The sequence below is a fragment of the Haplochromis burtoni genome, unplaced genomic scaffold, assembly GCF_018398535.1.
Source record: "Haplochromis burtoni strain Fernald_Lab_line unplaced genomic scaffold, NCSU_Asbu1 Contig_853, whole genome shotgun sequence".
Taxonomy (NCBI): Eukaryota; Metazoa; Chordata; class Actinopteri; order Cichliformes; family Cichlidae; genus Haplochromis; species Haplochromis burtoni.
In genome coordinates this window covers 80,325-93,488 of record NW_024583214.1, presented here as the reverse complement: position 1 = coordinate 93,488, position 13,164 = coordinate 80,325, and the positions used below count along the sequence as shown (strand labels likewise).

The 13,164-nt window shown below is 41.9% G+C and overlaps 1 protein-coding gene across 1 annotated transcript in view; it reads right to left on the bottom strand.

Moving 5' to 3' along the window:
- The window catches only part of LOC102288674, a 20,130-nt gene extending 7,452 nt beyond the window's left edge, over positions 1-12,678 (bottom strand). The window contains exon 1 of the mRNA XM_042215873.1: positions 12,526-12,678. Coding sequence (XP_042071807.1) covers positions 12,526-12,678 — 153 coding nt within the window. The remainder of the gene's footprint in view (positions 1-12,525) is intronic.
- Between the last annotated feature and the right edge of the window lie 486 nt (positions 12,679-13,164).

Below are 13,164 nucleotides of genomic sequence, written 5' to 3'. Positions count from 1 at the left end.
GGGCACCGGCTCTGTTTCGTAGTGGTGTAGTGCCCCCTAGTGGCAATGAGCCCACTTGCTGTGGCATTGTTCAGCCACAGATGGTTCTTTTACCGGGATAAGCCGAGAGACACTGAATATCAGAGATCAGGGTTATCAGTGTGTGCGGGAATAAGACCCACAATACACACCCAGGACTGTGCAGAGTAATCTAAGCAATCCAGTCTCAGATACACACCCAGCACCAGCACAGCAACACCATTCAGCTTATTAATATTTGACCACCTGACATGGAGAATGTCATTCCTCCTGCATTTCTACTGGAAAGTGCATTTAAATAATCTCAACACTGCTGCTCTGTGTTTGAGGCTTCAACCTAACAGCACATGTCTTTCTGTCATACATGCAGACTTTGTGGTGAACTTAATGACTCTTTACACACACACACACACACACACACACACACACACACACACACACACACACACACACACACACACAGTGTAGAGATCTCTGCCAATAGCTGCAAAGCTTCTTCATTAACGCCGTGTGCTCACAGGCAGGCTGGCAGGGTTTAGAGGTCCACATGTTTTTGTTTGTTTGTTTCTATCAAAGGTTTTTAGACGGTCCGTCATAGCTGAGGTGGACATTACTGTGGACATGGGCAGAAATGTTTTATTATTAAATGCTTATATTAAGAGCACTGTGGGACTAGACATGAGCTGTACCTGTGCTGCTCATTCCGCTTTGTTAACATAGTGCTGAGAGATTATGCATTTTTATGAACAAATGTGTTTTGGCATGAAGATGGTGCCACATGTGTTCTGAATAAGAATGTCCCACTATGTTTTGCTCATCTTTGTGTTTTCCTTTACATAAAAAACACACTTCTTCCATAAATTAACATTTGGAAAAGTAAAAAAATAAGGTGTTTATATTCACCTTCACTGAAGTGAATTTCCTCGAGTTCCTCACTAAACACATTGACATGTTTTGTCCGCAGCATTCATCCCAAAGAATCAGGCTGGACTGAAAATCCTTTTGCTCTGATACAGAGCGAGAGGAGAGAGAGAGAGAGAGAGAGAGAGAGGAAGGTCTCTGCTTTTCAAAGCAGCCAGCCATACAAAAGCCACTGAATTGAGCTTGAAGCACCACAAGGCCAAATATCAGAACAGCAACATGTACAGCACAACTGTAACACAAAGACAGAAAGAGGAAAAAGGAAAAATCCATAAGCCATCAGCAGCCAATTAATCCCATAAAGCGGTTTTCAATGACAAGCTGGAGCCTCGCCTTTCCTGCCGTGCTCAACAAATCACAGGTCTGCACATGCACGTCTACTTCATTAGACAGGTGACTCGCACTACAGCAAAGTCACGCGGTGTGTTTTTGAAATCAAGGTCTTTGTGTCTGAGTTTTAGCTCAAATAGCTAGAGATTTGTATCTTGGAGCCATACATTTAAATAATGCCAGAGTGCAGATGAATTATGTCAGCCAGGTTTGGCACACTTTATTATTTATTCCCTTTTTATTATATGCTTCCATTGTCTACAGAGGTAAGGATGACGGTTCTCTTTCTACTGCCTTTCTGTTTCATGTCAGTGTGGAAGTATGCCATGTGCAGTTTATGTAGTTAAAAAAACAAACAGCGAGCACATCGACGGGTCATGCCCAGCAGTTTTTGTGTTGTTGAGATGTACGGAGGATTGTTCTCCTGAGGGGCCACTGGGCAAACGCTTGTTTTTGGCTCTCTACAGACTCCTACTATATGTGTTAGTTACATTGTTTCCCCAGATACCCAGAAACCAAGCACAGATTCAGAGCTGAAATGACTTCACTCTAAGAACATAAAGTGCTCCATTGTACCTTTAGCAGTGCAGCTCGTCAGTGAGGACATTATTAAGATAATGCTGCTGTACCTTTGACAGGGGGTACTCTTGTGGTTGGTACCTTACAGAGACCAGTTCTGAATATCTGGTAATATTTTTTACATCTTTTTGTAATATTACTAAAATGGATCTTTAAAAAAACAAAAGGTGCAAAGGCGCTGTAGCCACCCCTTAAAGCCTCTGGGTATTTGAAGTTCCAGTTGCCAAGGTAACCTCCAATGGATTTACTGGCATGTCATATGTTAATCGTGGGACCTGCCCACTTTGCGTCACCAGCATTTATTTGTCCAGTAGTTATTTAAAGCCACAGAATGTCATTGACTTTCTCTGGTCTTTGATTGCTGTGAACTGCTTCCTGTGTGGACACAGCTTTGGTGCTTCATTTCTTTGGTGACACTTTATTATAAAGTACAAAGTTATTGCTTCGTTAATCTTTAGTAACAGTTAACTTGCTGCACAAAATAACAAAAATGTTTTAATTACATTTATAAATAATTAGTCGTTGTGATTTATGAATATTATTGTCATTAGTTTCTATAACAGAAAATATCAAATTACAGTATTGCATATTCTGTGCAGCATCACAGCTGATCATTTTTTGCAATGAAGGTTTCTTTACTAATCAGTTATCCCATTTAATTCCAAGGATATAAAATGCTTCTGTTGAGTCAAAGCTGCCAGCGTCGTAGAGGCACGAGGTTTCCCACAGGAGGCAGCATCCAGCAGAAGGTCTTAACTACAACTGAAAATTGCAGTTTATGAAATCAACAGGAATTTAAAAAGCGCTTAACTCGGGAGATGCAGTGTAGGTGACTGTTTCACATTCAGGCTCCAGCGTGGCCAACAGAACTGCTCGCTGTGCCACAGTTTTCTATCAAGCTGAGTTTCTTAGCTGAGAAAATCCTGCCAATTTTCAAAGTAAAAGAACCTTTGTAGATTAAGTGGTCTGTGTGAGGACATGTTATTTGAATCCTTGCAAAGGATGAAACACATTTGAACCAAACTATTCATAATCTTAACGAACAGATTTGGCATTTAAACCTAACCGAAAGCAAATTTATCTAGTCACTGATGGCTTTAACTCTTTTTATTGTCTGATGTAAGACTGAGATCCTTAACTTCATAATTATGATTATGAAGTTACACTTTATAATATGGCTGCATTTGCACTGTAGTTAACTGGAACTGAAATGGATTTTATTAAAAATTACAATGTAATCATATTTATCATAACTACAAATACTTAATGATAGGTACAGTAGAATAAGGGAGCAGAAAGTCAGTGTTTTACAGGAAGCAAATAAAAAATTATACTCTCAGCAAACTTAAGTAATATATGAGCAGTGTTGGTCAAGTTACTTGAAAAAAGTAATCATTAACTAATTACTGATTACTTCCCCCAAAAAGTAATCCTGTTACTTTACTGATTACTTATTTCCAAAAGTAATTACTTAGTTACTTAGTTACTTTTTAAAAACACGATTTACAACCTGAAGAGGTGATAAAGCGATAGATCTTTCAGCCCAATTCTACTTTTTCTGCATAATCCATCATACAAAATGTAATCAAATGGAAAAGTCTCTTTTTTTTAACTTGTTTTATCAGTTTTAATCTTTTAACTTTATGCATCAAGCAAAAATTTAATTATATGCAACATTCTCTGACTTGAATAAATTAGTTTAACATTTAAACCTATTTTCTACACATTCCAGCACATAAAATAAAATATTTTTTGTGTTTACACTCAGTCTTTCAAATAGATGCAAGTAAAACACAGCAGAAAATAAATAAAGTCAAAGACTCAGCAGTCCTGTTGCTCTATTTTCACCTGTAAAGCAGGAGTGGGGTAGGCGGAGGGTTACCCTGGTGCAGGTGTGCAGCGGTCAGTGGAAGAATCCGCGAGTTTCTCTGAGTTTCCCATTACGTGGTAGCACACTCGGTGCTTGCTTGGAAGTTTAATGGACGCTAATGTTTTTGTCACTTTTTATGGAATCAAACTCAAAGTAAGGTCAGTACTTCCACGCTTTAAACGCTGCACGCTCATACTCTCTCCCACAATCGATATATGATCCATTGTTGATCTGCACACAGCTGTTGTCACGAACGTCGCACTTGCTTACGTCACGGTTTTAGTAACGTAGTAACGCAGCGTTCCTACGGCAAAGTAACGGTAATCTAATTACCGTTTTTGCAATAGTAATCCCTTACTTTACTCATTACTTGAAAAAAGTAATCGGATTACAGTAACGCATTACAAGTAACGCGTTACTGCCCATCTCTGTATATGAGTAACCTTAGGCAGTGATTTTTTTTTGTAAGTATTGCATAACTTTGGGTATTTTACAGGACAGAACAGACTCGAGTGCAGACACAGCTCTTGAAAAAGTTCACAGTTTATTTACAGCTGGGAACACCACAGTGCAATATATATACAGTGAGCTGGGTGGGGGCCCAGGGCTCTGGGGAGAAGAGGGAAGGGAATCCACGCACTCCCTTCCTGCTCACTGCTGTTTCACACCGTTCACATTCAGTCAGCATGAATGAGAAGGGAAGTGTGTGAAATATTAGCTGTGTGACATCACACATCACCGTAGGAACCCGCTCTCCCTTCCTGGGTCCTCACCCGGACCGTTCCACCTCCCCTTCACATTGCACTCCACCTGCGAGCAAGTAAACCCTGCAAGTTATACAGTGCCTCATGCAGAACTCCTCTGATATCTCTCTCCTTCTGTTTCCGTGACCTCCATCGTCACTCTACTCCTTAATTCATGCCTCTCTCCTTCCACAAACTTAAGATGTAATCTGGTGTTTTTTAATAAATTCTGATTAGAAATCTGTCTATTGTCCCTTCACCTGTTTTTGGGTCCACTTTTCGGCATCGGCCTTTGTGGACGTGACGAGCTTCCTTATCCTGATGTAAGGGGCTTCTATCGCCTCCTTTTGGCCAGTTATTTATCCCAGCGAGGTATCTGATCATTGGCAGAGCATAGGTATTGATTGGGAGATTTCCAGGTGTCCTTGATGCCTGCAATGTTGACTTCTGGTATTGCAGAAGTCAGTCCCCTCAGTTCTGATTACCTTCCCTCTCTTTTCTGCATCCCACTACACTTCTATAGTCCAAGGTGCTGTATATCCTTGTGGTGGACACCAGTGAATCAATGTCTCATTCAGTCCTGGGATACATCTTGATGGTGGTGGATAACTGCTCCATTCTGTAGTTGGTATCTGTAGCCAATCTTGTCAATAATCTCACTGAGGGGGTTCAGACCTTTGCAGAACATAGTGGAGACAAAGCATCTCTCCTTGGTTAATCCCAGACTTGATGGTAACTTGTGCTATAGGCTTGAAGTTGGCCTCTAGTGTTGTACACCACATCCCCAATGAGTTAGGGTCCTGTTGATCTTGTATAGTTCTAGTGTAGATCACTCCGTTGGTTTCAGCAATGGCCACAGTAGGGTTGTCTGTAATGCTGCATTCACATCTTCTAGTAGACCTTCAGAGGGTACTTCACTTAATCTTGGTAACTGGCTATGGAGGGTCCTGGTTTGCCATGATCCTGTCTTTCAGGTTAATTCCTCTCACACTCAGAGTACATACGCACTCTACCTGATGTCCCTTTACCATGGCACTTGTGTTGCATCTCATTGATCTCCAGTTATGACATCAGTTCCTTGTCTCAGGAGCTTGGAGAGAAAAGCATCTGGACTTCTTTAAGTTTCCTTGAAGACGTTTCACCTCTCACCCAAGAAGCTTCTTCAGTTCTAAGAGTAATAGGTGGAGAGTCCCAGATTTACATCCTATGGGAGTGTCCCCAAGAGTGTCATGGACCCCCTATTGTCATGGCACGCCGTCTCTCGGTTCTGCAATGTTTATGCTTTGTGTTCTTAGTGGTGTCCCTGCTAGTTTTAAAAACCCACTCCCTGTTGGTGTATGAGCGACAGACGCTGTTTAATATCTGTGACTGCTTAAGCTCCCCAGCATTAGCGAGCGATGTGGAGGACTCCTGCCGTCTATGGCTTCGGTACCAGAGGAACTACATCGCTGTGATCCAGCCTGGAATCCTTCTAAATGGAAGCGCTGTAGAAGTGGACCTATACGTGCCACGCGCTCTGGGAAGTGTGTTCAGGTCAGAACTTGGATGCGGCAGGTCCTTACCATCGGCGACCCTGGCTGTTTACAACATAAACTGTGATCAAAGCTACTTATGTTCACAGCATGTAATAATACTGACAGTCCAGGGCATTGTGGTCTGTTTTGCAGCTCACTGAAATGAGTACAACAGTTTGAACCATTTCAGTCTGCTTTTAGACCAAATCTCTCCACAGAAACAGCTTCAGTAAAAGTGGTAAATGATCTGCTGGTAAATGCAGACAACGATCGCACTTCAGTTTTATTACTGCTGGATCTAAGTGCTGCGTTTGACACTGTGGATCACTGCATTTTATTAGATAGGCTTGAACATTTTATTGGAATTACAGGAAATGTTTTATCGTGGCTGAGATCTTACCTGTCTGGGAGGTCTCAGACTGTTAGTTTTAAAAATGATCTCTCTGAGACCTGTGCAGTGAGGCATGGGGTCCCTCAGGGCTCTGTACTTGGACCATTGCTGTTTTCTATGTACCTGCTGCCTCTTGGTGTTCTTTTACGTTCTTTTAATGTAACCTTTCATTGTTACGCTGATGACCTGCACCTTTATGTTCCTCTAACCAAGTTTTAGAGGTCTACAGATGGTGCAAAATGCAGCTGCTCGCATTTTAACAAGAACTGGGAAATTTGGCACATTACCCTGTACTGAGATCTCTTCATTGGCTACCTTGTCAGGTTCGAGCAGATTTTAAGGTCCTGCTGCTCACCTACAAGGCTTTAAACGGATTGGCACCTTCATACCTCTCCGACCTTTTACACCTTTATGTTCCATCCCGTGCTCTCCGATCTCAGGACTCTGGCCTTCTAAAGGTTCCTAGAGCCAGAAAAAAGACAATTGGAGAGCGTGCTTTTTCTTTTCGTGCCCCGTTTCTGTGGAACAACCTCCCTCAAGATATTAGGCAGGCATGCTCTGTGGAGGTTTTTAAAACTAAGTTGAAGACACATTTGTTCACCCTATCCTACATGTCTTAATTCTATGCCTTCTTAGTTTTTAAATTTTACTGTTTTTAACGTGTATTGTGTTTTTTACTTGTGTTGCTTTGTATCGCTGTTATTTATCTTTTTAGTTTCAAATAGCTGTACAGCACTTTGTTTGAAAGCGCTTTATAAATAAAGTCATTATTATTATTATTAGAGACTCATCCGTTCACCTTTTGTGCTTCGCACAAAGACCCAGGGTGGAACCAAAGATCTCAAATTTGGACTCATCAGACCAAAGCACAGATTTCCACTGGTCTAATGTCCATTCGTTGTGTTTCTTGGTCCAAAAAAATCTCTTCTGCTTGTTGCTTTTCCTTAGGTTGTGGTTTTTAGCAGCTATTTACGCATAAAAGCGTTTTGTGACGCTCTCCTCCCTCTGCACTTCTCCACGCCTAGTGCTAGCTAGCCATGGAAAAGAAGTAGCAAAGAAGAATAGAATTTCTCTTCAATTTTAACCTCTATTCTAGCCACCATCACGGGCGATTCTAGAATCAGAGCTTTGGAGGTGCTGAGCAACCAGAGAGCTGCCCAGCCAGGCAAGATAAACGTCACGATGAGACTTCTTCCCCGTCTCTGTCAGTCCCTGCATCCTAAACCCCTGTTCCTCCCTGTCCTCATCGTCTGTTGTCTTCATCTCCGTTATCAGTCATCATAATTTTACCATCTCTGTGCAAGTCTGCAAATTTCTTTATTAAATCATAAGATTCTTAAATTCATCAAGTCTCTCTGTGCCTGGGTCCTCGTCACAAAACATGACATCACTGTTTTGTACATTTTAACACAATTTAATCCCACATTTGTGAAAGAAAAGCAAAACACTTTTTTGAAAAGTCTGTAACAAAACCATCAAATCTGATAAAGGTTATTTAAATGCTGCAAAAGAAGAATAAAAAAAAATATCCTAACCTTAATTACTGGGGGAGAATAATGAATGATGCTCATAGTGAGTAAAAAGTAAACTGAGTGCATTTTTTGGACAGAGATTCACTTTTAATGTGTGTGTATAATATAATACAGGTACATAAAAATACACTCAAAATATTGAAGAGTCCTTGAAATGTACAAATGTACAAAATATTAATAAAAATATAAAAATGGAGGCAACTTTGCTTATGGTACAGTGTATACAATGTATGAAAAAATCTTTAATGCAGATACTACTATGGCTCTGCAGATTTTTTATTTTATTTTAACCTATGTGACTTTTCACTTTAGTAACAGATTGGAATTTTGTGTTGTAAGATTTATGAGTTTCATGCTTTCATGGTGGTCCTTAGGAGAGCTGACATTTTATCAGGTGGTCACACTGTAAAAAGTGTGAGAAACACTGATAAGTGTATGTGTGCTTTTGGAAAACATTTAAAGCTGCTGTACAGAATCTTTGAAACAAGCTTAAAACATTTTTAGAATATAAACAGAGCATCTGCTTCTCTTTACAGCTCCTCACTCCACCAGGGCTGTTTGGCTCTTTCTGATAGTGTGCAAATGTGATGTACGTACTGCGGCAGTCATACAGACAACTGGACGGTCCAAAAGTTGGCCGACCTAGTTACTGGCTGAGGTTTTCAGTAGAGTTGTGGCTGAACCACATAAAAATATATCATTAATTTTAATCTCCCCGATCAATGATAATGTTATGTTGGAATGTTGTTAAAGAGGGTCAAAATGTTTCAGCCCAGTTTGTTTAGCAGATTCTGTACAGCAGCTTTAATACAGGGAGGACACAACTTCCAGACTGTGAGTAAAATCAGGTTTTTTCTCTTTGTCAGTTTCACAGTTTCTGCCTGTCACTGCTCCCTGTCTGTTTGCTTACCTGGTTCTTCCTGACCTTGTACTTTCTCCTCACGTTCCCTCTTTCCTCTCTCCCTCTTTGGACTGACAATCATACATCTATGATGTCTATACTTTCGCTGTTAAAATATTACGTCTCAACCAAGTACTGTATGGTTTTTATATTTATATGTAGTGCTGTCACACAAACAGCAAATATTGTCAAAAAAAAGTAGGAAATCTTCGGAGGTTCTTCGATTCATTTTGGGAGTGTTGAAGCACCCCCAAAATGGGCTAAAAACGCCCCTGGCCACCATAGAAAACTAAATATTCCAGTCAGCTGGTGTCAATAAATGTCAACTCACTGTTCAAAAATGTTGATTATTATCATTATCTGAGTAAATACTGTACATTAAAACTCCTAATTAAATGTTTTGATGTGAGCATTTTTCCTGTGAGATTTCCTCTATCAAAAATAGCTTAAATTCAGACTTTTGTCTTATGGTTTGATCCATGTATCCAGCCAGAGAGAGTAATTCAAACTAATAGACATAAGACATGATAACATTTCACAGAACATCACAGTGTTTTTGTGCTAAAGAACACTCAGAATATCATTAAAAAGCAGAGACTCCCTTCATACTTTAGTTCACTGACCCTCCTGGAACACAATATTCAATATTTTATGTATAATCAGAATCAGAAAGACTTTATTATTTATCCCAAAAGGGGCAATTAAGATATATTTATTCTCATAAATAAATAAATAAATATTTGCTTTCTCACATATAGCACAAGTCAATTTTGAGAAATGATCTCTGCTGCAGTGCATGTGTTTTACCCTGATGCCATGATGGTCTCTCTTGGATGCATTTACACAGCTCACAGCCTGATATGGGTCTGTTGGTGGAGTCAGATGGGGCTCATAAGGATATTGTAAGGATTCATATACAGGGAGTGCAGAATTATTAGGCAAGTTGTATTTTTGAGGAATAATGTTATTATTGAACAACAACCATGTTCTCAATGAACCCAAAAAACTCATTAATATCAAAGCTGAATGTTTTTGGAAGTAGTTTTTAGTTTGTTTTTAGTTTTAGCTATTTTAGGGGGATATCTGTGTGTGCAGGTGACTATTACTGTGCATAATTATTAGGCAACTTAACAAAAAACAAATATATACCCATTTCAATTATTTATTTTTACCAGTGAAACCAATATAACATCTCCACATTCACAAATATACATTTCTGACATTCAAAAACAAAACAAAAACAAATCAGCGACCAATATAGCCACCTTTCTTTGCAAGGACACTCAAAAGCCTGCCATCCATGGATTCTGTCAGTGTTTTGATCTGTTCACCATCAACATTGCGTGCAGCAGCAACCACAGCCTCCCAGACACTGTTCAGAGAGGTGTACTGTTTTCCCTCCTTGTAAATCTCACATTTGATGATGGACCACAGGTTCTCAATGGGGTTCAGATCAGGTGAACAAGGAGGCCATGTCATTAGTTTTTCTTCTTTTATACCCTTTCTTGCCAGCCACGCTGTGGAGTACTTGGACGCGTGTGATGGAGCATTGTCCTGCATGAAAATCATGTTTTTCTTGAAGGATGCAGACTTCTTCCTGTACCACTGCTTGAAGAAGGTGTCTTCCAGAAACTGGCAGTAGGACTGGGAGTTGAGCTTGACTCCATCCTCAACCCGAAAAGGCCCCACAAGCTCATCTTTGATGATAAAGATAAGATAGAACTTTATTAATCCCTCGGGTGGGTTCCTCTGGGAAATTCGATTTCCAAAAAAAGCACAGAACGACCGAAGTTACAGATATATATATATATATAATATATATATATAATAATATATATATATATATATATAACATATCACATAATAAAACACACACACACACACACACATATATAAATACAGAGACAAATATAAATAAAATATACAAGGGGATAAATAGAATAAATAGGAATAAAAAATAAAAATACAAGTGAATTGCACATTTCAAGTATTGAGTCTATTGCACTGTTGACTATTTACAAAAGTATTGCACAAAGGTATTGTACAGTGAGGTGAAGAGGCACTACAGCTTAGTTGTTCCCCCCTCCTTTGTCCTCCTGTTCCCCTCCCTCTCCCCTCCAGAGAGGAGTTAAACAGTTTGATGGCGTGTGGGACAAAGGAGTTTTTAAGTCTGTTAGTTCTTGTCTTGGGGAGAAGCAACCTGTCACTGAACAGACTCTTCTGGTTGTTAATGGCCGTGTGCAGAGGATGCCCAGCATTGTTCATAATGTCCATCAGTTTCTTTAATGTCCTTTTCTCTGCCACTGTCACCAGAGTGTCCAGCTTCATGCCGACCACAGAGCTAGCCCTCCTGATCAGTTTCTCCAGCCTGGATGAGTCCTTCTTTGCTGTGCTGCTCCCCCAGCACACCACAGCATAGAAAAGTACTCCAGCAACCACCGACTGGTAAAACATCCTCAGGAGCTTCCTGCAGATGTTAAAAGACCTCAGCCTCCTGAGGAAGTACAGTCGGCTTTGGGCTTTTTTATACAGGTGCTCTGTGTTGCATGACCAGTCCAGTTTATTGTCCACCCACAGCCCGAGGTACTTGTACTTGTTGACCACCTCCACCTCCTCCCCCTCTATCTGAACCGGCAGTGGACCTTCTCTGGACCTCCCGAAGTCCACAACCAGTTCCTTAGTCTTTGAGGTGTTGAGTTGCAGGTGGTTTGTGTGACTCCATGCGACAAAGTTCCTCACCAGACTTCTGTACTCCTCTTCCTGATCATCCCAGATACACCCCATGATGGCTGTGTCGTCTGCAAACTTCTGAATGTGGCATAATTCAGAGTTGTAGCAGAAGTCAGAGGTGTACAGGGTGAAGAGAAGAGGGGACAGCACAGTTCCCTGTGGTGCTCCTGTGCTGCTGACCACAGTGTCAGACGTGATGTCCTTCAGCCTGACGTACTGTGGTCTGTCGGTGAGGTAGTCGGAGATCCAAGCCACCAGGCAGGGGTCCACCTCCATCCTGTTCAGTTTTTCCTGAAGCATACAGGGCCGGATGGTATTAAAGGCACTGGAAAAGTCAAGAAACAGGATCCTGACCGTGCCTTTTCCCCCATCCAGGTGTGAGTGGGCTCTGTGTAGGAGGTACAGGATGGCATCCTCCACTCCGACACCCGCCTTGTATGCAAACTGTAGTGGGTCCTGGGCATGTTGTACCTGTGGTCGGAGGAGGTTGAGGAAGAGCCGCTCTAGAGTCTTCATAAGATGTGACGTCAGTGCCACCGGTCGGAAGTCATTCAGCTCATTGGGCCGGTTCTTTTTGGGGACCGGGACGATGCAGGATGTCTTCCATAGGGCGGGCACTCTCCCCAGTCGCAGACTGAGGTTGAAGACTCGTTGTAGCGGCTCCCCAAGTTCAGCAGCACACGCCTTTAGCATCCTAGGACACACCTTGTCTGGGCCTGCTGCCTTTCTGGGGCGAAGCTTCCTCAGTTGTCTCCTGACCTGATCCACTGTGACACTGGGAGATGTTTGGGAGGAGGGGAGGGGGGGAGATGTCTTGCTGCTGAGAGAGGGATTGGAGGAGGGGGGTGTCATGGTGTCAGGAAGGGGGGGAAGCGAGGGAGGTAGGAGAGTGGGGAGAGGACTCTGTAGTGAAGGTGAGGGTGGGGGGGTTGTGGGCTGGTCAAACCTGTTGAAGAAGTTGTTGAGTTCGTTTGCCTTCTCCACAGTCCCCCCCACTGTGCTTTTCTTGGTGTTGTGGCCTGTGATGGTTTTCACACCATTCCAGACCTCCCTCATATTGTTCCTCTCCAACTTCTGCTCCACCTTCCTCCTGTAGGTGTCCTTTGCTTCCCTCAGGCAGCGTTTCACCTCCCGCTGTGCTGCTTTCATCTCCTCCTTCACTTTGCTCCTGAAAGCCTTCTTCTTCATGTTGAGGACAGCTTTGACTTCCTGTGTTACCCACGGTTGGGCTGATGATACCAGCCCAAACCAGTACTCCACCTCCACCTTGCTGGCGTCTGAGTCGGACTGGAGCTCTCTGCCCTTTACCAATCCAGCCACGGGCCCCATCCATCTGGCTTTTTCCACAGGCTTCTTGCGACCCTGTTGACTATTTTGAATGAAACGCTTGATTGTTCGATGATCACGCTTCAGAAGCTTTGCAATTTTGAGACTGCTGCATCCCTCTGCAAGATATCTCACTATTTTTGACTTTTCTGAGCCTGTCAAGTCCTTCTTTTGACCCATTTTGCCAAAGGAAAGGACGTTGCCTAATAATTATGCACACCTGATATAGGGTGTTGATGTCATTAGACCACACCCCTTCTCATTACAGAGATGCACATCACCTAATATGCTTAATTGGTAGTAGGCTTT